The 26,674-nt window shown below is 43.6% G+C and overlaps 1 protein-coding gene and 1 long non-coding RNA gene across 3 annotated transcripts in view; one reads left to right on the top strand and one right to left on the bottom strand.

Moving 5' to 3' along the window:
• The window catches only part of Il15ra (interleukin 15 receptor subunit alpha), a 30,682-nt gene extending 4,529 nt beyond the window's left edge, over positions 1-26,153 (top strand). Inside the window, exons 2-7 of one of the 2 annotated variants that reach the window (XM_052728969.1) lie at positions 10,212-10,406; positions 12,587-12,688; positions 16,168-16,365; positions 16,830-16,862; positions 24,161-24,239; positions 25,168-26,153. In XM_052728969.1, the coding sequence (XP_052584929.1) occupies positions 10,212-10,406; positions 12,587-12,688; positions 16,168-16,365; positions 16,830-16,862; positions 24,161-24,239; positions 25,168-25,264 (704 nt within the window). In that variant the 3' untranslated portion in view covers positions 25,265-26,153. The remainder of the gene's footprint in view (positions 1-10,211; positions 10,407-12,586; positions 12,689-16,167; positions 16,366-16,829; positions 16,863-24,160; positions 24,240-25,167) is intronic. The other variant, XM_052728971.1, reaches the window with a different exon arrangement.
• Positions 6,207-17,820, bottom strand: LOC128104175 (uncharacterized). The gene is made up of 4 exons (XR_008215899.1): positions 17,145-17,820; positions 11,364-11,512; positions 11,013-11,094; positions 6,207-6,700 (listed from the first exon to the last, which is right to left on the bottom strand). It is a non-coding gene; the product is annotated as an uncharacterized LOC128104175 (long non-coding RNA).
• Positions 26,154-26,674: the final 521 nt, after the last annotated feature.

Below are 26,674 nucleotides of genomic sequence, written 5' to 3'. Positions count from 1 at the left end.
TGATGCAGGGTGAGCCTCCAGAGGGCCAGAGTCACAGTTTCTCTTCTTGGTACCTTAGCACCTATCACAGTGTTCAAACGGGAGACTAAGGGAAGAAAATGCTGTGATGGAGTCTGACTCCACTTGAAGAGTGAGAGAGGTGTGCTAACCTGACAACTCTTGAACTCCAGATACAAGAGTAGGTCAGGGCTCCTTGCCCATCTTAGACACTATAAACCAACTTGATAAAGAAGCCTGATCCACAGGTTCTGGGAACCAGAAAGAGGTGTAGTCCTGTGCTTCATGCAAATGATCGTTAGGACTGGCTATGTGAGAACTTTCAAAGTAGCACAACTGTAAGTTAGCCCCGGGTTCCATAACTTCATCCACTATATGTATTCATAAGTCCCCAACTTAGAAATGCCTACTGTATATGGGTATATGTATATGGGGCTTAGAATTGGGAAGGGAATACCAGGGAACTGTGAAATACGTGTACCATCTTCATGGAGCTTATGATCTAGCAGACAAGATGAGACTTGCTTACACTAGATATCTCCCATCCAAGTACCAACCAGGCTTGACCCTGCTTAGCTTCCAAGACCAGACAAGACCCATCAAGTTCGGTATGGTATGACTGTAGGCTTACATTGGATAGCTAAGATATATAGGGATATATAGAGAGATTGTAGTATCATTATAGTATTAAAGATGTAATTAAGGCTCAAGGAAATGAAAAGTTTTCAATACAATAGCATATATGGCTTCTAATGTAATTGCAAGACCATCTAGCTTTGTAAAATAAATAACTTACTACTACTTGGCTGTTTGGGTTGGCTGCAGTATTTTGATATTCTTATGCATTCAAATATCAGTTATTTTTAGGTTTATCTCTGAGGACCATTCATCATGGAAAGACCCAAGACAGACTTCCCCTTTTAGAAAAAAAAGACAAAGTAGATAATGCAAAGCCCTCTTAATACAAACACCCAGAAATGATTAGTATAACATAAATCTCTTTAAATTGATGGTTGGTAAAAGACAATTGTGTTGTTCAAAGAAAAAATAATAATGCATTGGTGTATGTACAGTGTATGTAAAAGCAAAATGTGTGATAACAATAACACAAAGGTTGGGAAAGGATATATGGAGAATAGTCTTTAAGGTTTTGTGGGGGCTGGGAGGAGAGGGTTACTGTGTATATGTTTGTTAAAGGGGAACATTTGATGTCCTGTTCTATAATTCTGTCTTATTCCTTTGTGATAGGGTCCCTCACTGAACCTGGAGCTAAGCTAGCAGAGATACACTTGTCTCCCCACACCTAGTTCTGGGGTTACACATGCATGCAACCACATCTAACTTTCTTACTTGAGTGTTGGGGATTTGAACTCAGATTGTCACACTTGGACATCAAGAGCTCCCACTGGCTGAACCATCTCTCCAGCCTTGTTTAAGGTTCTTATGCTATATGTGTGAAGTGATATAGTATCACTTGAGGTAAACAGTGTTACCCTAAAGCAACCTCTAAAACAATGCGATACTGAAACAAGGTATAGTGGTTCGTGATTGTAATCTCAGCAATTGCAAGACTGAGGAGGATAATTGCTGTGAGTTTGAGGAAAGGCTGGGCTACATAGAGAGTTCTAGGCCAGCCGGGGCTACATAGTGAGATCATGTCCAAAACTAAACCCCAATCAATAAAAAATTAATTAAAAATATAATGCAATAATGATTTTATTAGTAACACAATAAAGGAGATAAAATAGAATCAAGAAATACGTTCAAGTGAGTCATGGCCTGATCATGTCCACAGGAAATCCCACAGGACCTACAGAATTTATTAAGGGAAGTGAGTTCAGAGAGACTGCACAATTCCATGTCTATGTTTTTGTAAATCAACATGCAAAATGCTAACAAAAAAAAAACACTAGGAAATAAAAATGTAAATATGTTATTTTCTCTGGCATCAACAATACTAAATGCAGAACTCATGAGGCCCTAGCCCAACCTGAGTAGTTGGCAGTCCATCATAGTAGAGGGAGACTCATTTCTATTCACTGCTGTAGCCACTGATAAGTTGCCCATTCTCCAGTAAATAACTCCACACCCATGTTCATGCAAGCAACTGTACTAAAACCCTGTGTGTCATGGCTCATCAGATAAAAGCACAGGCTGCTCTTCCAGAAGACCCAGGTTCACAACCATTATAACCCCAGTTCCAGGGTATCCGGCGCCCTCTTTTGGTCCTGCAGGCACTGGTCATTCATAGAGTGAACAGACATTCATGCAGGCAAAAATACCATACACATAAAAAAAGAAATAATGAAAACAAAACAAAAAAACCAACAAAACCCATTTTTTAAAAAATTACGTATGTCTTAGTTAGGGTTTCTAATGCTGTGATGAAACACTATGACCAAAAAGCAAATTGAGGAGGAAAGGGTTTATTTGGCTTATGCTTCCATATCACAATTCATTATCAAAGGAATTCAAGACAGGATCTCAAGTAGGACAGGACCTTGGAAGCAGGAGCTAATGTAGAGGCCATGGAGGAGTGTTGCTTACTGGCTTGCCCCTCATGGCTTGCTCAACCTGCTTTCTTATAGAATCCAGGACCACTAAACCAGGGATGGCTCCACCCATAATGGGCTGAGCCCACCCCCATCAATCATTAATTAAGAAAATGCTCTACAGGCTTGCCTACATCCCCATCTTACGGAGGCATTTCCTCAACTGAGGCTCCCTCCTCTCAGATGACTCTAGCTTGTGTCAAACTGACATAACACTATCCAGCACAGTATGTACTTTAGAAAGACAGGAACGTAAAAGGAAGACTTGTTGGAAAGAAAAGGGGATAGAGGGACTGTGAAGGGGATAAGGGGGAATTGGGGAGTAGCTATTATCAAAACATTATATACATGCATGAAATTCGCAAAGAGTAAATTTAAAAAATACTTTAAAAAAAGTTAAACCCTTAGTACATCTGGCAAAAGATGTACAAGGCTAGCATGCTGAAAGCTCAAGGTGAGATGGCTCCTCTGGTAAAGCTGCTTGTTGTTAAGCCTGGAGACCTTTGTTTGAATCCCCAGAGCAAAACCCTATGGTGGAGGGGGAAAACTCCTGCAAGTTGTTCTCTGACTTACACACACACACACACACACACCAATGGAAATTTTAAAATACTATAAAACACTTCTTATAGAAATCATAAAAGACTTAAATCAAGGCAGACAGGATGTTTGGGTTTTGAGAAGACTTAACGTTACTTAGATATCTGTAGCTGAAGGTTTTCCTGTGCTCGCCCAGCACCAAGGTCCCACAGCCACTTATAAAACTCCTATGTCCCACCTGGTCCTGCAACCACTCAGACCCAAGTAAACACACAGAGGCTTATATTATTTATGAACTGGATGGCCTATGGCTCAAGCTTCTTGCTAGCTAGCTTTTATATCTTAAATTAGCCTATAACTATTGTAGCTGGAAGTTTTCCTGTGTCCCGCCCAGTCCATAGCTGCTCAGACCCAAGTAAACACACAGAGGCTTATATTAATTAAAACTGCTCAGCCATTAGCTCAGGCCTACCACTGACTAGCTCTTACATTTAAACTGAGCCCATTTTTGTTCATCTATATGTTGCCACGTGTTCCGTGGCTTTACCTGTGTGCCATTACATGCTGCTCCCTGGACGTGGAGGGCTGGTGTCTCCTGCCTCAGCCTTTCTCTTCCCAGAATTCTCCTTGTCTGCTTATCCTACCTGCACTTCCTGCCTGTCTACTGACCAGTCAGCATTTTATTAAACCAGTGTACAAAAGCATTATCCCACAGCAGATGTCAGTTGTTCCCTGAGCTGACCTACAGTTATAACACCCCTCCAGTGGGGATTTCAGCAGGAAACTGGTATGCTAATTCTATAATTCAGTAAAAAGGCACTGAATTGAAGAGTCAACTTTGAAGGTAATTAACAAAGATTTACACACACACATGGTTCAAGACTTGTGAGGAGGGAATGACAAGTTGATAAACAGATGAAGCAATAGAGTGGGGACACACAAGCACACACTTGGTCCTGGCTCAGGATCCTATGAAAATACCACTGGATATCTACCTGTGATGAGAGAGATGTGTGAGAGGTTAGCTGTCAGGGAAGGAAAGGTCAATATGACAAAGCTCACCTGACTTTGATCCCCAGGGCCCACGTGATGGAAGGACAGAACTGATTTCTGCAGGTTGTCCTCTGACCACACAAATGCCACAGCATGAATGTGGCCATGCAGACACACACACACACACACACACACACACACACACACACACACAGAGTAAATAAATAAACAAATAAATGTTTTTTAAAAAAACTTTTAGCAAAAAGGAAGGATTGGAAATGTCGATTTAGACTTCTGGAAAAATATTCTGAGAAATAAATAGAACCTGCTCAGGAAACTATAGTAGTGAGCTCTTGGGGAAAAAAGTTTGAGACAGTCTCATGTAGCCCAGGCTAGCCTCCAAATGGCTATGTAGCTGAGGGTGCCCTTGAATTTCTGGTTCTCCTGTTTCTACCTCCTGAGTACTGGGATCACAAGCATGCATCACCATACCTGGCTTTAATACAGGCCTTGGATGCAGGCCATGCTGAGGACAGAGGAAAGGATGTGGAAGCATCATCAGACTTGGGATGAGTATACTAACTGGCTCCATGTTCACTCCGCTATTAACTGTTCTGTTTCCGTCATTCACTCATTTCTTGACTTTTTAAGATTTATTTTTTATTTGTGTGTATGTCTATGTCTATGTGAGTGTCTGCCATGTGTTGTGTAGGTATCCAAGAGGGCCTGAAGATGTGGCAGATCCCCTGGAGCTGGAGTCATAGGTAGTCATGAGCCACCTGATGTGGGTCCTGGGAAGCAAACTCGGGCCCTCTGGAAGAGCAGCATTGACTCTCAAACACTGAGGCATCTTTTCAGCACCAACTTTGTTTTTTAAACTGCCATCACATCAGGAAGGTCTTCACAAGGTTCTGACAGTGGAAGGAGGTTCTGCAGGGCCACAATGACTGAGTCTTCTCATAGGAACATTTTGGAAATGCACCGGTCCTTGTTGACCAGATTGGACAGCTTGCCCTATTTTTCCCTTACTCATCTGGCTAATTCTTGCGCATCCTTGAACTTTTTCATGGTGGTACTTTTTCAGCAATTGCAATTAGACAGCAATGTCTATCAATCCCAGCTGTGTCCATCTGGTTTGTCTACCACACTCTGTACACCATGTTCCAGGAGCAGAAGCACTCCAGATGTGTAGAAGGGCCAAGCAGAACTTAGAGCAGTATCAGCCTTCAGGAAAAGGGTGTCCCGTGCCAAATTTGTTACCTCTGCAATTGCAAAGGCAGGAAATGTCCTGTGCAAGGCAGGGCTTCTTAGGCTCCTTTGCCTCCAAGGTTTCAGAATGACCTATGGCAGGGCCTGCCAGTTCTCTGGGGGAGGAAAACAGACTATGTGATCTCACAGGACCCTGGCATTAAGGAGCAGGCTTGAGGCAAACAAGAGAAGGGTAGCTAGATGCCTTTTCTCAAGCCTTTTCCCCTGGGGAAGTCACAAGTCCCTGGAGATACTGATCTGTGGCTGGATACTGTCCATCTACAAATGATGTAATAGCGCTCTCAGAGGTCCAAAAGTCCAAACATAGTTCAGGCTTTCTCAGCAGGAGGGAACGTTTTATCAAAGATCAGGCCTAGTATTTTTCACTGGACTCTTCATTCTGGTCTGTGCCAAATGTTCTTAAGGTTATTTGAACTGATTTGTATGGTTGCTCCTCCCCACCCCACACCATTACTCCATCCCTAAGTACTTTCCAAGCAATGTAATATATAGCAAAGTACCACAGACACAGATTTTAAAGTTTGGAAACATTGGGCTAAACACATGGAACTGCCAAGCTGCACACACACACACACACACACACACACACACACACACACACACACACGTAAATAAATAAATGTAATTTTTAGGTAAAGCCTTAGAATAGAAATTTAGAAGATCATATAAAGACGAATGTGTAAAAGCAATCCTCTTCAATGGAATTAATACCATAGTCTGAAAACGGTGTGAACAGGCTGCTGTTCACACCAGTGGGTTGTAAATAAATGACGTGCCATTTGCTCTGCTGCACTTGTAGACAGAGCAGCAGTTCCCAAAGTATGGTTCCTGGACCTGCAGGGCCTGTACCATCTGACACTTGGAAATACAGATTCCTAGGCTCCGCTCTGGGTTGGAGCCAGCTAGTTTTAACAAGTTCTTCAGGTAGGTCTAATACACATAACTCCTAAGCATCACTGAAAACGAGAACCCAAAGTGACAAGAGGCAGGAGACAGCAGAGCAGTGATTCCACATGGCAATGGTGAGTGAGCTTGCCCTGGGAAACGAAACTACAGCTAAAACACCAAATACAGAACCAATGGACACTGTGCACTTGCAAATAACAGCACTGGATGGACCCTGGTCATGGAAGAAGGAACTCTGAAAGGTGTGAATAGGTGACTAATAAGAAAAGGGATAGAGGGTCAGCATTATGAAAACCACAACTAGAGAAATAACCAGAGAAAAATGTCCTCACCAACGGGTAATCTTGGCCCGAACTGTCGTTGGCTCTTAAAGTTTCCTTCAAGAAGAATCCTGGTAGAGTGCTTGCCTACCATGTCCAAGGTCCTGAGTTTGATCCATAGCACTGAAGAAGAGGAAGAGGAGGAAGAGGAGGAGGAATCCTCAGAGGTCCTAGTCACAGTTAATTTTCTGTTGCATAATAGAATACCCAAGACTTGCTGATTTATAGAGTTAAAAGTCATTACCTTGTGATTCTATAACCTGGGACAACCTGGGACAAGGGATAGCACCATCTATTCTAAACTATATAATGCATTTGCAGCTACATGTGGGATAGTTATATAATGTTAAGTGGAATTATGATCTGGTTATTGTTTTCATTTGGAAATTAAGCATGATGTGAGGAGATGAGATTGTGTGTCAAGTTGACAAGATGTGGACTTATGATGGATAATCTTAGTTGTCAACTTGATTATATCTGTAATCAACTAAAATCCAAGCAGCTGGGCACACCTGGGAGGGATTTTCTTAGTTGGATCATCCGAGCCACACCTTCTGGTGGTAGCCCACATAAAAGGACATGGAAGAAGGAAGCTTCTGCTTTTTTGTCTGCTTGCCCTCACTCTGACTGGCAAGTTTGTCTGTTCTATTCCTGAGGCATTCCTTTGCTGGTATTAAAACCCAATTCTAGCCGGGCGGTGGTGGCGCACGCCTTTAATCCCAGCACTCGGGAGGCAGAGCCAGGCGGATCTCTGTGAGTTCGAGGCCAGCCTGGACTACCAAGTGAGTTCCAGGAAAGGCGCAAAGCTACACAGAGAAACCCTGTCTCGAAAAACCAAAAAAAATAAAAAAATAAAAAAATAAAATAAAACCCAATTCTTCAGGATTCCAATGTAGACTGAAGACTGGCAGATCTATGGGACTCCAGCACCAGAATGAGATGCTGAGATATCCAGTCTTCGTGGACTGAACAACTACCTATCAGGAGACAGCCATTGATGACTACCTTTTTTTTAAAAAAAAGTTTATTTATCTTTATTTTATGTGCATTGGTGTTTTGCCTGCATGTATGTCTGTGTAAGGGTGCAAGATGCCCTGGAACTGAAGTTACAGACAGTCGTGAGATGCCATGTGGGTGCTGGGAATTGAACCCAGGTCCTCTGGAAGAGCAGCCAGTGCTCTCAATCACTGAGCCATCTCTCCAGCCCTGATGACTACATTTTAATTATTGCTAACATGTTCTCCATTTTAAAGCCTCTCAAGTGATAAGTTCTAAATGTTTTCATCTCTACGTGTGCAATGAATGCTGAGAGTTGAAGGAATCCCAGAAGAAAAACTTCAAGACTTAGAAGATGTGAAACGGCTTGTTGATAACAATCCCTTAGTCTGAAAACGACAGAGAAAGCAGTGACCCTGAAAAAATAGGTGGATTCCCAGTCAAGCCATTTCAAATTAAAACCAGCTGGACTTAAGTAAAGGTGTTCTAAAAAGAAGTTGGGCAAGCACTGTGCAACCGGAGACCGGGGAGATAAAGAGGGGAGAACAAGGTGGGTGGAGCAATGGCTCAGCAGGTAGCAGCACTTTTCTCTTGGAGAGGACCCTGGTTCAGTTCCCAGCATCCATGTAGTGGCTCACAACCATCTCTAACTCTAGATCCTAAGTTTCAGGGGATCCAACGCCCTCCTCTGACCTTCATGGGCATCATGCACACAGGTAGTACACACACAAACATTCAGGTAAAATACTTCGACACAGACAATGAAGTAAAGAAATCTAATAAGAAAAGCAATACAAGAAATCAAACATCTGGGGGTGGAGAAATGGCTTAGTGGTTAAGAACACTGGCTGCTTGTCCATAGGACCCAGGTTTGATTCCCAGCACCCACATAGTGGTTCAAACCATCTGTAGCTCCAGTTCTAGGGGATCTGACAAGCTCTTCTGGAATCCCTGGGCACCAAGGATACATAAGGTTCACATATATTCAGGCACAGATTTTGTGGGGGTTTTTGTTGTTGTTGTTTTGGTTTTGTTTTTTTGTTTTGTTTTGTTTTTTGAGACAGGGTCTCTCTATGTAGTCCTGGCTGTCCTGGAGCTTGCTGTGTAGACCAGATTGGCTTCTAACTCAGAGCTCCTCCTTCCTTTGCCTCCCTAGTCCTGGGATTAAAAAGAAGTCAAACACAAGTATGAAATCCCCAACTAGAAATGACCGACTTTTTGGACTCCCCATTTGTTTCTAGGACTCTAGATATCACCTTCTAAAACACCTCATCCCTACAGTGCACAACCCTCCCACCACAGCCAGTTTTAGCAGGAGCTTTGTGGTGTGGGACCAACTCCAGCTATCTGGAGAATAGGCCCATCTGGAGCAGTCTGTCTTTGGGACAGTTCATCTTGTTCCTAGTTCCTTCTGAAAATGCGATGATAATCAGAGTAGCTGACTATAGAGAGAGAAATAAAACAAACTGAACTAAATTACACCAGGGGGTTTAACTCCAACTTGTTATTGAAAAAAAGTGTTTATCCATCATTCTTTCATTTGTTAGTTTTAGACAAGGTCTCACTATGTAGCTCTAGCTGGCCTTGAACTCACTATGAGGGCTAGATTGGCCTCAAACTTGCAGAGCTCTGCCTGCCTCTGCCTCCTGGGTGCTGGGATTAAAGGCTTGGGCCTCCATACCATACCTACCCATTATTCTTTTCACATGTATCTGAGCATCTAGTATTTCCAGGCATTGTACTAAGAGCAGGAATACAATGTTGAGCAAAGTAGATATGGTCTCTACCTTCACATAGCTCAGACTGGAGATGGTAAGACATACACTAATTATATAATATCAATACAAACTGCCAAGGAGGTCATAGAGTAAGAGGGGAAGACCACAGAACCTTAGGACTCAGGTTACCAAATCAAAAGCAAATCAAGGCTTTTCTGGCAGGTAACATGGCAGTCGGCAAGGAAGGGTGGTGGGAGGTAGCCAGCTGAGAGCGTGGTGGTGCTCTGTGAAGAAGGAGGGGCCATGCTGAGTGGCAAGGGAATCATCAAAGGAGAAGACATCTAGAAAGGCAGGTAGGGCAGATTCTGGGAAAGCCTTATAGGCTTCTTAGGCATTGGGGGTTTTACTGTGAGAGTAGCAGGCTGCCTAGGAAGAGTAAGGTTGTTAAGGATGCATGGCTAAGAATTATGCTGGTAAAGTTGTTAAGGATGCATGGCTAATGATTATGCTGATTGCTGGCAGTGGCATCCAGGGACACCAATCTGGAGACTATGGATCAAATACAACAATGTGACATCCCTCAAACAATCTTGATCCAGAATGGAGAAAGATGAATAGCTTTGAGAGGTATCATGAGCTTTGAGATGGATGGGCAATGGAGGGTAAAGGAGAGTGTGTTGATGATTATTGGGTATCTAACTGTGCTGAATGGCTGGCATTTAAAGGAGACTCCTGGAAGACTTGTAGATGATGGGTGGGTGTCCTTCCTCATCACATCCAAATGTTTGGACCTGGAATCTATGTTATGGGCCCCAGGAGAAGCTCTGCCCTACCGACTAAGCTATTTCTTATGTTCCCATAAGACACCCACAAATAAACCCCAGTCTTCTCATCTCTCTCCCCTCTCATGCACTTTCTAGGCACCACATGTCCAACCCCCATATCTGTTGAACATGCAAACATCCGGGTCAAGAATTACAGTGTGAACTCCAGGGAGAGGTATGTCTGTAATTTTGGTTTCAAACGGAAAGCCGGCACATCCACGCTGACTGAGTGTGTGATAAACAAGAACACAAACAGTGCCCACTGGACAACTCCTAACCTCAAGTGCATCAGTAAGTACCCGGTCCCCACACTGTCCTCCTGCCTCCTGTCAAGGCCGAACAGAGAGGAGAGATGAAGAGTGAGATCTGTGGGAGCCAAAGAAATCCATGCTGCGATCTGGGGCTAACTAAACCAGTGGGACATGAAGCAATCCTTCCTAGGGTGGGAATACATGGGCACTGGGTTCTGTTACCCAATTTCGGTTCTTATTCCTAGCTCTTCCACGTACCCATTTTGTGTCCTTAGGCACATCCCTTAGCTTCTTGGAACTCTGCTTGGTCACCAGAAAATGAACCTGGTAACAACAGTGGTTTGTAGAGTTAAGTGGAAGTTGACAAGCGTTAACTATTATGACCACCAGTGTTTGTTTTGGCATGATAGTAGCCAGAGGATTGGCTATGGTCTAGTGTGTATGCTCAAGCTGCTCAGGGAGCTTTTTGGATCTCTCACAAGGCAGAGGGCTACAGGAAGACATATAATGTTCTTGTTTGCCAGAACCAGGAAGTTGGGCCGACCTAACAAACAGAATATCCCTGGCTTACTTGACAGTGTTGTGTCCAATTAATGCTCAGGAGCAAAGAGGAAAGTTGTAAGAATCAACTTTTCTAAAAACTCACCCACGGTTGCACAAAGGCCAACATTCTTGGGGTAGAAGCCACTTGGTGGTGCTTCCAGGAATACTAATCCCCATTCTGCTCCCTAGAAAAATAAAAAGTGACCCATAATCCTCCAGGAGAGTACGTTCGGACAGGCACCCATTGCATATCTAATACACAGCTAGCAGCAGCCAGTGCAGGGTCATTCAGGACTTCTGTGGAAATGCCCTGCTCCATCTTCTGGGAAGTCCTGGAAGAGCCAGGCTTTCTCTCGGGCTGTCAGATTGCCTTCATCCTCCCCCCACCCCACCCCCAGCTTCAGGAGGAGTTTAGCAGAGGGAAGGGAAGAAGGGAGTCCTGATACCTGCTTACCTGCATAGTCTTTGAAGGAATGCTACAGGCTGGGGACCTGGCTTTCACAACATGATCCTGGGGGCCACATTCAAGATCCAAGCCATAACACTCAGGTTTCCTCAAACCCCTATATCTTCTGGTGAAGGAATCCAGGATGGACAGTTACTCTGAATAGGGGCAAGAAGGTAAGGAGGAAAGAAAGAAGCTGCAATTAGGATATTTTAAAATTAAATTTATTTATTTAATTTATTTGGGAGAGAGAGCATCACAGTTTGTGTGTGGAGGGCAAATCTGCAGGAGGTGTTTCTCTTCTTCTGCCATGTTGGGCCCAGGGATTTGAACTCAGATCTTCGGGCTTGATGGCAAGCATGTTCATCCACTGAGTCCTCAGGTTTTTTTTTCTTTTTGAGATATGTGTGTGCACTTGTTTATGTGTATGTGCATATGTGTTGTATTTGTATACACATGCATGTGGGTGTGCAGCGGGCATTCGCACATGTGCCCATGCATGTGAAGGCCAGAGGTCTATCTTAGGATGTCCATCTCTGTCACTCTACCTTATTTTTTGAAACGCTGTTTCTCACTGAACCCAGCACGCACTGATTGGCTAGTTGCTGACCTTTGTAAAGCTGTCTGTCTCCACTCCCTCCCAACAGCACTAGGGTTGCCGATGTGTGCCCTCGTGCCCAGATTTTTACACCAGTGTTGGGGATCAGAACTCAGACCCTCCTGCTTGTATGACAGGCACTTGACTGACAGCCATCTCTCTGGCCTTGTAACCAGAATTTCAGAACCCAAAGGCTGGAGTCCAGAATCTTTAAGTCTCGTCTGGTCCAAAGGTTTTGTTCCTTGTTCATTTTCCCGCCAGCAGCTCCCTCTGTAGTTTTCCCTAGCTCCTGTTCACTGAATGATACGCTCTCTATATAAGTGGACTCTGCTGAGTGATATTTTATTTTTCCCGTGAGAAACTAGTATGATAAAATTGAGCTGATAGCACATATATCATTCCCTACAAAAACTATTTGATGACTGACCTGTGGAAAATACTAGAAAAGCAGTTTACAGTCTGTGCATTTGAGTTGGGAAACCGGTATTCATTTCCTGTGTTTCTAGCCTTGTCCCAGGAAGCCAGAAACAGATGTGCACTGATGCACGGATTATTTTTATTTGTAACTAGCTCTGAAACTGCTCCAGATTCTGCCCTCAAAATCATAAATGCCATATGACTATCCTCTCTCTAGGAGACCCCTCCCTGGCTCACCAGAGTCCAGTGCTACCTTCCACAGTAGTGACGCCAAAGGCCATGACCCCACAGCCAGGGAGCCCCTCCCCTCCTGAAAAAGGTAGGAATACTGGGAAAAAATGTGAAAAACTATCATCTAGGATCCATTCCCCTATCATAGATACCATGGCCCACTGCTGTCGATTGCTGCAAACCCAGGCAACAGAACTTTATGTTGATGTCAAGATTCAGAACTTATAGTGACTTAGTTTTTTCAAAGTTACTTGATATCCAGAATTCTTAGTGGCTTAGAATCTACCATTAACATATTAGACCATAGTTAGCTGTAGACACTCACCATTGTCAAGAACTGAGGAGCATCTGAGATTTTATCTCACTTGTTTCTTTCTTTCTTTCTTTTTCTGTTTTCTTTCTTTTTTTTTTTTTCAAGACAGGGCTTCTCTGTGTAGCCTTGGCTGTCCTAGAACTCACACTCTGCAGACCAGGCTAGCCTGGAACACAGAAATCCGCCTGCCTGGCTCTCACTTGTTTCTTAACCTGTATCGACATTATTCATGGGCTTTCCCACGTGGCACAGGGAAGCAGGAGCATCAACTCATTATCTCTCAGGCCCATAGGGGCAACAGGATAAGTCAGAATAAACCCCTTTATGTTTAGCAACTATGCTGTGCCCAGGAAGCCTGGGCTCATAGAACCTGAATGTCTTATAATTGGCAATAAACATGCCTGTTCTTTGCTCCAAGGTAGGTACTGTGTCTTTCTTCCAAAGCACTTGGTATTATACATGTCCTTGGCAAGACAGTTCAAAGAATCAGGGGGTGGGGGGATGGGAGGGGAGTGGATGGGACCCTCTTTGGACAAGATGTGAAACAGTGTGAGGGACTCATTGGAGACATTTTTGGTGGTGGGTTGAGATGGGTCTCACTATGTAGCTCTGGTTGTCCTGCAACTCACTATATAGACCCGGGTGGCCTCAAGATCACAGAGATCTGCCTACCTCTGCCTCATGAGTGCTGGGATTAAAGGCATGCCCCACTCTGCCCAGCTTCCCAATCTTCATCATTAGCAATTTAATTTGGATGCTTGTTCTACTTTCTTTTCTGTTGCTAGGTTAAAAAATCCCGACAAAAATCAACTTCAAGGAAAAAGGGTTTGTTTTATTTTACATTTCCAGGTTATAACCATCCCTGGGAAAGTCACGTGGCAGGAGCTGGAAGCAGCCAGTCACATCCCAGCCAGAGTCAGGAGCAGAGAGACAGGAATGCATGCATGTTCACTCGCACGCCTGTGCTTGGCTCAATTTCTCCACTCTTAAGACGGTACAGGAGCCCATGCCTATGGCATGGAGCCATCCACAGTGGATGAGTCTTCCCACATCAATTAATTTCATCAAGACAATCCCCCACAGACATGCTCATGGGTCAAACCAGTGTAGACAATTCCTCGTTGAGATTCCCTCCCCTTGGGTCAAGTTAAAGCTAACCATCATACTGCTATAATACAAAAACATGACATGAACGTCACCCCCTCTCTATCCCTGCCTTCCTTCTTTTCATCCTTCCTTTCTGACAGGGTCTCACTATGTATTCCTGGCTGGCTTCAAACTCACAGTCATTTTACCTCAGCCTCCAGGGTCCTCGGATTCCAGGCATATGCCGCTGAATCCAGCTCACTGTTTTGTACTCCATTTGAGTGTTATGTAATCTCCTCAATGTCCTCCTCACCATTTGTCTCATTGTTAAGAACATTTGCAACCCATGCTCTCCACCCTACGATATTCTCATTTTCTATTGAGTCTTAGTGTCACATCATCCAGTTTGTGGTTTCTCCCTGTTCCCTCCTTCCACCCCCAATTATGGGAAGCTCTGTTTTCAATCATTCTGAATTGCTCAATTGGTCACAACTTCCAGTGTGCTGGGTCTCAGCCTTTGATACACAGGAACTTGCTGAAGAACTCTAGTTGGTCTGGGGAAAGATCTGAGAATCAGCAGCTTTGGATGCTTCCCAGATGTTTCTTAGGCATCCCAGGGTGAGGACTTCTCTTCTAAGGAGGATAGAGAGGTTTGTGAATTTCGTGCCATTGCATAGCATGGACAGCTCTAGCTCAAAAAATTAATAATAAAATAAGGCTGGGGCTGTAGCTCATTTGTAGAATGCTTGCCTAACATGCATAAGGCACTAGGTTCAACTTTCAATACTATTAGGAAACAATAATAATAAAATAAAATAAAGGAGGGTCTTCTCTGGTGAATAGGTTGCATGTAAACAGAAGAAAGTGGTAGGTACTTGACCCATTTAAGATAGAAGCGATTCCCAAGCTCCTTTGGTATGAATCACACAGTGTTTACTCAAGAGACAAGAATATTCAATTAGTCACTCACAGTCTTGCCTCTGTGTCCCAAATGCTTGGTCAGATGTTCCTCATTGAGACAAAAATGTGCAGACACAGCCCATCAATGGTGATGCACGCCTTTAATCCCAGCATTTGGGAGGCAGAGGCAAGTAGATCTCAGTGAGTTCAAGGCCAGCCTGGTCTACAAAGTAAGATCCAGGACAGCCAGGACTGTTACACAGAAAAACCCTTTCTAAAAAAACCAAAAAAAAGTGCAGACACAGCCTTGGACACTAACTGGTATGCTCATGAGTGCTTGTATGTGAATGCTCTGCAGGGCTGGTAGTTTGTGGAGGGAGGAATACATCTAATTAGTACCAATGAACTGAAGGGTATGCACACATATTACCCGGTGGATGGCTAAGAGAGTGTGGGAACAGGACACCATGCTCCTGGAGCACCAAGATACCCGGCCTCCCAGCATACTTTCCTCAGACTGCATTTCCCAGGTGTGATATTCGTCACAGTAGAAGACCCATTTTCATTTGGAAGGTAATAGAAAATAGGGAATGGATAGGCCACTTTAGAGTTTAGGGGCATCCATCTACCAATGATGAACAAGGAAGACGGGTACCGAAACCCAGGCATCCTCATGCCAGCAGGAACTAAATCAGAATCCTCTACTCAGATACTGTCTAGGGCATTCAGGGGACCTGGATTCCTCTTATTTCAAGATGTCATGTCAACATGTCAAACAGTCACGTATGGTGGTACACACCTTTAATCCCAGCACTCAGGAGGCAGAGGCAGGGAGCTGTGTGTGAGTTTGAGGCCATCCTGGTTTACATAACAAGTTCTGGGCCAGCCAGGGATGCATGATAGACCCTGTCTCAAAAAAAAAAAAAAAAAAAAAATTGAAAGGGAAAACTAGCATCCCAGCTGTCTTTCACAAATACAATTCCACCTACATTTTGGCATCAAGTCTTTGAGAATATAAGATACTTTCTTCAGAAAACAGGCAGATCTGCTCAATCTCTCAAGGGTTTTGTTTTGTTTTGTTTTTAATGCACATAATAAACAAACTCTTTACGAGTTATCAAAAGTCCCACAGACCGGTGGATAGCTATGCCACCTACTTAGAGGACAGTTTGCTGGGAGTAGGCTGGCCAGGACAGGCTCCCTAAAGTGGGTCCTCAGGTTCCAGACACTAGTCTGAATTTTGATGTCTGTCTTGGAATTTCCTGCAGAACCAGAAGCCTTATCTCCCAAATCAGATACCACATTGGCCACAGAGACAGCTATTGTGCCAGGCTCCCGGCTGACAGCATCCCAACCAGCTTCTGCAGGAACCACAGAGACAGGCAGTCATGAGTCCTCCCAAGCCCCATCTCTTGCAGCAACAATGACTTTGGAGCCTACAGCCTCCACTTCCCTCAGGATACCAGGTTAGCCCAAGCTCTGCACAAGGACAGGCCAGTCCCCCACATACTGCTTCTGAGACCTGGGTTGAGATCTTGCAGGAGGGTTCTGCATTAGCTTTGGACCACTCAGGCTCAAGTCAGAATTTGAATGGTCTCTGTAATTCCCCACTGTAGGGATAGCCAGGAAGGAAACCCCCACTTCTCAGATGTGACATGACTTATTGATGTGCATGTCAGAGAATGGCAGAACATTTCATAGCATGGAGCTGTGGTCTGTGGGGTAGAGAAGCCACTGGCAATTGTTCCTCTCTAAGGCATGGCCAATGCTTAGCAGCAAGTTACCCTGTTTGTTTTTGCTAAGACCGGTTTGGTGATATCAGTTCCGTGTCCTTTATGGTTCTAAAATGGTAGCTAATCTCTCCAGCTTAGTGAGAACCTAGTGCTCTTGGGGCTCCAACCCTGACTCAGCTTTCCTCTCTCCTCTACAGAGATTTCTCCAAGCAGTTCCAAAATGACCAAAGGTGAGTATTTTCTTTTGTCTGATGTATTTATAACCAGGGACTATAAAATAGATCCAGCACGCTCATCAGCCTGTTCCAGACCACTCCAGCACAGTCACCAACAGTATACCTTTGCCTCTCTGAAATGTCTCCGTCAGAAAATAACTTGTATAATACCCTGTTTATGGAATTTGTCATTGGACTTGATTACTTATCTTAAGATCAGTAGCTTCTGTCACACTAGTGGTGTACAAAGGAGAGAGTTAGTACACCACAAAAGAGTTTGATGGCTCAGCTACTCACAGGTAAGCTCCACCAGGCTCCACTCACATCCAGGGTATATCAGGAAACCACAGGAGCCTGCTGCTGCCACTAAGACAAGGCTGTTCTGCCAGAAGCTTCACAGACCTCACAGGCTGGAGCACTGTGCACTGTACAGAGAGATAGTTCAGACGCTCTGTCCAAATGGTTTCTGTTGATAAAAAGACATGGAGCATTACAGTTAGAAGAAAAAGAAAGAGGCTGTACAATCAATGGAGGAGGAAAACAGAAAAGGGTTTGTGAAAAGGAGGAAGAGAGACCTTAGTGAAACAAAAGAGCAGGAGAGAAGGGAGGGCTTGGGCGCAGCTCAGTGACAGTGCACTTGCTTGTCAAGGCCAAGGCCAAGCTTGATCTCCGGTGCCATAAAAAAAGGTGTGGAGTGCAGAGAGCAGGAATCTAATCCTTTAGGCTGACAAACTTTAAAAGGAACAAAAGGCACTAGAGAGATGGCTCAGTGGTAAAGGGTACTTACTGCTCTTGTAGAGGACCAGACTTTGGTTCCCAGCATCCCAGACAGGCAGCTTATAATCGCTTGTAACTCCAGCTCCAGGGGATACAACAGCCTTTGGGTACCTGCATGCTTGTATGTATGTACACATAAGTCTGTATGCGCACATGCACACACACACACACACACACACACACACACACACACACACACACACTTTTAAAAGAATAAAATATTCTTTTCTCTCTCTCTCTCTCTCTCTCTCTCTCTCTCTCTCTCTCTCTCTCTCTCTCTCCTATCTCTCTCTTTTTGAGACAGGGTTTCTCTGTGTAACAGCTCTGGCTGTCCTGGAACTTACTCTATAGACCAGGCTGTTCTCGAACTCACAGAGATCCCCAGCCTTTGCCTCCCAAGTGCAGAGATGAAAGGTGTGTGCCAACACTGCCTATCTCTATTTTCTATGTGTAAGTTTTCCTGCTGGAGAATGGCCCACTGGCTTTTTGGTCCTATTTTACCATCAGTAAGTAACATCTGGGAAGCAGACGTAGCTTTAGATATATTAGCAGTTTATTGGTTACAGTGATTTTGTAAATGACCAAATGAAGACAGGCCTGCTGGTAAAGGTCTGTATTCTCAGGTACTCAGGAGGCTGAGGCAGGAGGATTGCAAGCTCAAGGCCAGCCTGGACAACTCAGTGAAACCCTATATCAAAATTAAGTGTGTAAAGAGGACTGGGGATATAACAGCTCAGTAGTAGAGTACTTGCTCAGTCCTCAGCACTGCAAAAAGAAAAAAAGTAGATAGAAAGATAGTAGATAGATGGGCAGATAGATGCGTGGATAGATAGACGATAGATAGATAGATAGATAGATAGATAGATAGATAGATGATAGATAGATAGATAGATAGATAGATAGATAGATAGATAGATAGATAGATGAGAGAGAGAGAGAGAGAGATGAAAGCCGGGTGGTGGTAGTGCACGCCTTTAATCCCAACACTCGGGAGGCAGAGCCAGGCGGATCTCTGTGAGTTCGAGGCCAGGCTGGTCTACAGAGTGAGATCCAGGAGAGGCACCAAAGCTACACAGAGAAACCCTGTCACAAAAACAAAACAAAACAAAAGATAGATAGATGATAGATGAAAACAAGACATTTTAGAAAGTCTCTGAAGAGTATTTTATTGGAAAAACTCACTTACTGACAAGGACATATAAACAAAAACATATTCATGATTTAAGAGAACAACATATAAGAATTAGGCAAACTAATTTTTCTCTATGACACATAGTACATTAATCTTTCCACATAGTTTTGAATTTTTTGTTTTTCAAATTCTTAATAATTTGCACATGGTCTGAAAATCAAAAATTAAACAGCATGGATGCATATGCCTGTAATCCCAGCACTCAGAAGGCTAGGGCAGGAGGATTACTGTGAGTTTAAGATCTGTCTGGGTTACATAGTGAGTATCAAGACCATTGTGGCTACATAACACCATACTTCAAGAAATTTAAAACAAAAAACAGTCCAAAGTTAGCACAGAATGAAGAGAATGGAAGTCTTGCCTCTGACTCAAAGCCTTCCTGGAGACAGACAGCAAACTCCTTTGCTTCCTTCTGATTGGCGGTGTAAAAACAAACACACACAGGAACAGTATAAGGATAGGTATTTCACACCTCTTCACTTACGGGGCTGTCCTGATTTCCTTTTCGTTGCTATAATAAAACACTCTAACCAAAACAACTTGGGTAGGAAAGTGTTTATTTGGCTTATACTTCCAGGTCACAGTCCATCACCGAGGAAAGTCAGAGCAGAAACTCAAGCAGGAGTTTGAAGCAGAAGCCAAGGAGGAATGCTCTGTGCTCATTCACTCTCTGGCTCATTCTTTGCTAGCTTTCTTTAAAGTTTCTAAAAATGTTTTTCTAGAAGGCTATTTCTTATTATTTTTAAAACTCTGTGTGTGTGTGTGTGTGTGTGTGTGTGTGTGTGTGTGTGTGTGTGTGTGTGTGTGTCTGAGGATGCGCACATGCATGCACATGAGGGCAAGTGCTCTCGAAGGCCAGAGGCATCCCAACCTCCTGGAACAAGAGTTACAGGCAACTGTGAGCCACCTGATGTGATGCTCAGAACCAAACTCAGATCCTCCGAAAGAGCGGTGTGTGCTCTTAACTGCTGAACCATCGCTCCAGTCCCATCGGCTAGCTTTCTTATACAGCCAGGACCATCTGACCAGGGACCAGTGCTTTACACAGTGGGCTGGACCCCCTTCCTCAGTTAACTGTCAAAGAAATGCCCCATAGACATGCACACAGGCCAACCTGATCTAGGCAATTTCTCAATTAAGGCTTCTCCTCTCATCACTCTAGACTGTATCAAAGTGACAATGAACGTTCACTGGGACACTGACATATCTTAGCAATTCTCCATATGTGCACATAAAAACCACCTTACTCTCTTTAATGGCTACAGAATATTCTACCTCCATACAGACCTGAACACAATTTATTTAGCCAATCTCATCTTTGGACATGTCATTATTTACTGTCTTGAGTTACATTACCAACAGTAACTAATTGGAAACTTGGGTGCAATTATACTTAGTGGATGAAAATCTACATGTAAAAATTTCTATATAAAGCTTCAAGCAATTTAGGATCCAATACTTATTTTTCCAGTTCATGGCTTTCATGACAAAGATAATTCTGTGCAAGGGATGGTGAGAAATATAAAGGTTTTTAAATTTTAAAAATCACTTTATGTATAAATAAGGTGTTCTTCCTTAAACATAGACATGAAGATGCTGAATTATGAGAGAAGTCAATTGGTTAGTAAAGAAATGAAAATGGGATATTAAAAGTTCTTATTGTCTGCTAATAAAGTGCAAATTGAAATTATAACCAGTCTAGTTTTGTAAAAGTATTTGTGACAGTGTCTTCAAAGTTTGCCATTTACACTATCCATCCCAGCCACCCAAGATCTTCGAGTACCCCACCATTCATTTGCATAGTGTAGATACCCATTGGCTCCTTGGACACAGGGTGGGGTGCTTTTTCTTCATGAATAAGCAATCAGCTAAGCGCATCTCTGTAAGGCAGTATTAACAATGTTCAACCATAGTGATTGCTTAGTCAATTAACTGATAATCAACCCTCTGATATTTTGTTTTATTGTTTTAGTTTTATAATAAGGATGGAACAAAGGGCACGCTAGACAGATACTCTTCACTGAGTTGTATCCCCAGTCTATAATGGTTAAAATAAGCTATACAAATGGTTCTCACATTTATTTTCTTTTAAAATTTTTATTTTTATGTTATATATATGTACCTGAGTGCATGTTGAAAGTGCATACAGGAACCTGCAGAGGTCAAAAGAGGGCATCAGATCCCCTTGGAACTGATTTTAAAAGACATTGGGGTTGGGAAGATGACCCAGTGGGTAAATGCAATTGCCATTCAATGTGAGGACCTGAACTGCTGTGTGGGTTCTATGAACTGGACCTGGATCCTTGGCAAGAGCAGTATGCACTCTTACTCACTCAGCTACCTCTCCAGGCCCAGTTATCACTATTTTTAAAAGTTGTTCTTGTTTACTTGTTTGTTTGCTTTTCAAGACAGGTTTTCTCTGTCTAGTCCTGGCTGTCCTGGAAGTTGCTCTGTAGACCAGGTTGGCCTTGAACTCACATAGATCCACCTGCCTCTGTCTCCCAAGTGCTGGGATTAAAAGTGTGCACCACCACCGCCGGCTTAGAAGTTGTTCCTTTTAATTCAACAGAAAACAGCCAATAGCTGATGCTCAATAAATACTGGATGAGTTAGCAAATGAGTACCAGAACTTAAAGACTTGAACATTTTAATGGTGAAGAAATGTGGTTTCATTGTCTTAATTATCAACTGCTTCATTTGACAGCCTTTCCTGCCAAGGACTTATTCAATTATCCCAGTATCTTCTCTCTGATCTTTACCTAGGTGGTTATTAAAAACTCCTGGTTTTATTTTTAAAAAATCTTCATTATTGGGCTGGAGAGATGGCTCAGTCGTTAAAGCCTAGGCTCACAACCAAAAATATTACAGTTCGGTTCCCAGCACCCATGGCTGTCTCTCCAGCCAGTTTAAAAAAAAAATCTTCATTATTACGTGTGTGTGTGTGTGTGTGTGTGTGTGTGTGTGTGTGTGTGTGTATGCCACTTGTGGGAGTGGGTTCTCTCCTTCCACCATCTGGTTCCCAGGGATTGAACCCAGGCTGTCAGGGTTCCCAATTGTCATTGAACCCAACGAGCTAGCTTACCAGCCCAAGACTCCTGACTACAGACTCCAAGCCCAGTGTGCCACCTGCAATAGCACTTACGGTGGGTGCTGGACTTAGTTCACTAGGAGTGAAAGGTTACTTTCCAGAATGGTACTGGGCCTGAGTCTTTTCCACATGTGACATGAGTTTGTTGCCGTTGACAGGCTCTGTCTGCATTTGACGGGGACTGTCATTCATCGACTTGTCCAGTGACAACTGAAATCTTTACCAGTGGTGGTCCTAAGTTGCTATGAAATACTGATTTCTGATCTTCACAGACCTTAGGGTTGGGAAGATGGCTCAGTGGGTAAAAGCAGTTGCCACGCAAGTGTGAGGACCTGAGTTCAACTCTCAGAACCCATGCAAAGCTGGGTATGATAGCTCACATCTGTAATCCCGGTGCTCCTAAGGAGAGATAGGGGGAGGCACAGATTTAAGACCCTCTACAAGATCTTGGGCCAGTCGGCCTGACTTCACAGTAGAGAATAACAAAGAAACCTGTCTCAAAAATGGTGGACAGAGGACCTGAGGTTGTCCCCCAATCTCCTTACATGTGCCCTCTTGCCTCCCACTGTGGTCCAAGCACGCCCATGTTCATACAAAAGAATGTAGACACACACACACACACACACACACACACACACACACACACAGAGAGAGAGAGAGAGAGAGAGAGAGAGAGAGAGAATCATCTTAAATTTAATTTATGAAAATTTAAAAGCTAGGCTAGCGCAATCCTTTTTTGAGTATCTGATTTGGATACAATATTTCTTTTATTTATTTACTTTTTAGTCCTAAGGATAGAACCTAGGGTCTCGCTGCATGGTAGACAAGCACTGTAACTACATCCTCGGGTCCTGACCTCAACTCTTCTTACGAACCCAGGACAGTAACAGACAAACAAAAAAGCCTCAGCCAGGAGTAAGGAGCAGATGTTCATCTTCCAGCACCTGACGCAGATTCGCGGTAGTTTTCCTGCAGGACTGGCCTGATCTGCCTGGGTCCTGCTAAGGAATCTGTTCCCCCTGTGTTCACACACAGCGATTTTATCATCCTCCATGAATACCGGCCCCGCCTGTCTCCACTGCCTTCTCCATCTTGGCCCCAGCCTACACTGTGGCCTGTAGAGGAAATGGGGCCAGCAGCTCTCATGGCCTTTGGTACCATAATCATCTGCTCTCCTCCATTTCCTTCCTCCCCTTTCCTTTCTCACATCAAATCTCCATTTCTTCCTTTTCCCTCCAGAAAGGGTGGAGAACTTGCCAGATGATCTGTTAATTCCTTGTCTCCACAAGTCTGGTTTCAATTTCTTGTCCAGCATTGCGTGGATGTAGTTGAAAAAGAAACTGGGGTTAAGTCACCAGTTTTGTGATATCACTGGCCTAGGAGCCTCCTTTCCTGATGATTCTGCAGTTGTTTCTTCTCATTCCAAAAGCAATAGGAAGAGCATTGTGAAAGTAGAACTACTACTTCCTACCACTAATTCCTCTTTTCCAGTAAGTCACTCCTCAGCAGTAAAGGGGTGCTAAGCCTACCAGCCAGTGGAAGACAGTTTATATGCAACACATCCTTCGAAAAAAAATCCAATCTGAGACTTCAAGATATCTTTCATTAATTTATTGTGTTTCCTAATGTTTTTGTAACAACTTTGCCATGATGATTTTTTACTTTCTGTAAAGATGTCTTCTTTCTGTGATTTTACTGCTTCTTCTGACATTAGTGTCATTTCAAAACTCCGAGGGCAACAAAAAAATAATTTTAGTAAAAGTAAAGATTATTAGAGTCTCACCATGACTTAATACTTTGTACCCAACAGCCATTAGATTCAAGAGTCTTCTGTGCATGGGATTATGACTTGTTGAAAATTACTTTGAGTGTATTTCAGCCAGCTTTCCTATTTAGTTTATCCTTTTGAGATTTATTTTTATTGCTTTTAATTATATGGAAGGGAGTATGTGCATGTGAATGCAGGTGCCCACAGAAGCCAGAGGAGGGCATCGAATCCCCTAGAGTCGGGGTTACAGGCAGCTGAGTTGCCCAGTGTGTATGGTGGGAACCAAACTTCAGTCTTCTGTAGAAGCAGTATGTGCTCTTGATTACTGAGCTTCTCTCCAGGCCCAAGAAATGTTGATAATGGCAAGCTGGCTAGAAGGGCATCTGTCCTAGGCAAGAATGGAAATTACCAGCAATTTACCGATTCTTGACAGTGAATGGCCTCATGGGACTTTCAAGTGGTGCTAGCTTAGTTCTGTTCTTTTTCAGTGGCCATCTCCACATCGGTCTTGGTCCTTCTGGTTGGTGCAGGAGTTGTGGTTTTCCTTGCCTGGTACATCAGATCAAGGTGAGTGGCACAGGAGAGCTGCAGGACTCAATTCTTCCTTTCCACCCGAAAAGAGATTTGCCAGTCAACAAATTGGCTTTTGATGAGCTTACCTAGATTTCTGATTTCTAGTTTCTGTCTCACACAAAACTGTTTACTTAATCATGGCTTAAAAAGCTGTTTATCCTTTAGAAGATTTTTTTTTTTTTTTGGTTTTTTTCGAGACAGGGTTTCTCTGTGTAGCTTTGCGCCTTTTCCTGGAACTCACTTGGTAGCCCAGGCTGGCCTCGAACTCACAGAGATCCGCCTGGCTCTGCCTCCCGAGTGCTGGGATTAAAGGCATGCGCCACCACCGCCCGGCTTATCCTTTAGAAGATATTATATGAACTGTGGAAGACAGCACTGACCAAGATACGTAGGGCCTAAAACTCGAGGGAACTCCAAGACAAGTAGACACACAGACAGAATACAGAGTCTCTCCCTGCTCCTGCTGTCCTCGAGCTCATTAGTGTATTTGGTTAATGCTAAATGATAAGAATTGTTTTTAAGGCCTCGTGGCTATCCAGCCACTTTTGTCAGTATCAAGTCTGGTCTAGCCAAGGTCCCAGTCTCCTCTCCCCCTTCCTTGCTGTCTGTGCTGGTTTTTAGCAGAGAGTTGGCAGTCTGGTGTGAGAGTGGGATGGCATGATTTGTTCCAGCAACATTGGTAAACCTCTGGTGGATGGATGGTGAGGTTGAAAATACCCAAATAGGATTAAAGTTCTTGCTGTTTGCACATCTGAGCAGTTTAGGTTTTCCTAATCTCTGAGCAACACAGATCTCTGAAAGCCAGGCTGGTGTCTGCTAATGCAACACGCTCGGTACAGGGCTTGCATGTCTGATAAGAAGTATGTTGGTCCAAGACTGGCCTTGGTCTCTTTTCAAAGCCTGTGAATAAACTATTTTACAGGCAAGCTTCACAGCCACGTGGTGTTGAGATGGAAACCATGGAAGCAGTGCCAATGAGTGTGAGGACCAGCAGCACTGAGGATGACCCAGGAACCTAACCTCACAACCTCCGAAACCCAGGGAAACCTGCCCCGCTGAGTCTAAAGAGAAGACCTGAAGGCAGCACTGCTGTTAGCTACGGAGCTCCAGGACCCAGGGAGCTGGGCACCAGGAGAAAGCACATCGTGATCACATAGGCCTCCGGAATGATCTGTTTTACTGTGTCTGGGTGCCTCCCAAATGCACGCCTGGGTTCTCCAGCATCTGGAAGGACACCACCCTTCCAGCTGGCTCAGCGTCGAGGCCAACTTCCCCAAGTACAAGCAGCTTGAGCTCTCCTGGGAGACTCTCATGGTCTCCATAAAAGCGTCTAACTTCACTCCGACGTCAACTCAAAATAGTGGACAGTGGTTCTCAATCTGTGGGTCATGACCCCTTTGGGGTTGTCAAATGACTCTATCAAAGGGGTCACATATCAGACATCCTGTGTATTAGATATTTACATTACGATTCATAACAGTAGCAAAATTACAGTTGTGAAGTCATCATAAAAATAATCTTGTGGTTGGGGGTCACCACAAGATGAGGAATTACACTAAAGAGACACAGCATTAGGAAAGTTGAGAACTACTGTGGTAGACTCTCTTCCCTGTCCCCACCCTGACTTACAGTTTACAGAGCTCAGCAACACACCGGAAGCTCCCACTTCTCTCCAAGGCTCCTCTGGTACGGGGGATGTCTGTAAAGAAGACCACAGCTGCTGAAGACTTAGTTGTCGCTGCTTTGCACCTATTGGACAAGAGCAGAGAAAGGCAGAAGAGATATTGAGCCAATAAATCCTTTTGTATAGGATTTGTGACGAAAACTGAACTTAGTGAACTCTTACATATATATATTTATACTTCCTTTTCTGTTATATCTACATATAGTGTATGATTTATATTTGAAAGTGCCTTGTATAGACAAAATAAAATATCTATTTTCAGTACAAAAACATATTAAAATTATCAACAAGAGAAATGTTCCACCAAGGAAAAAAGGAGAAGGAGGATTAATAAGATATCTAATGTGATTAAACTCAGGTTTTCCTTCAAAAAAAAAAAAAGAGGAATGGGAAAAGCCCTCGCTTAGAACTGGCACAGATTATAGCTTTGGCAGGATTTCTAACCAAATTTCATGGTGAGTAGAAGCAATATAATCTAAACAATGGTAAGTCTGAGCTCAGCTAGCATAGGATGCATGCATATTCCTGCTCTCTCTCTCTCTCTCTCTCTCTCTCTCTCACTTATGACAACTATTTCTAAAATCATAGGACGAATTCAACTCTTCATTCTATTCATTAATTTATTATTATTATTAATCTATTGCAGAGCAATGGATAAAAAGAGGGCCTCGCCGGGCGGTGGTGGCGCACGCCTTTAATCCCAGCACTCGGGAGGCAGAGCCAGGCGGATCTCTGTGAGTTCGAG

Source organism: Peromyscus californicus, unplaced genomic scaffold, assembly GCF_007827085.1.
Source record: "Peromyscus californicus insignis strain IS unplaced genomic scaffold, ASM782708v3 Scaffold_8__1_contigs__length_139910024, whole genome shotgun sequence".
In the NCBI taxonomy this organism is placed as follows: Eukaryota; Metazoa; Chordata; class Mammalia; order Rodentia; family Cricetidae; genus Peromyscus; species Peromyscus californicus.
The sequence above is the reverse complement of the archived record's forward strand: the minus strand, read 5'-3'. Positions and strand labels throughout refer to the sequence as shown.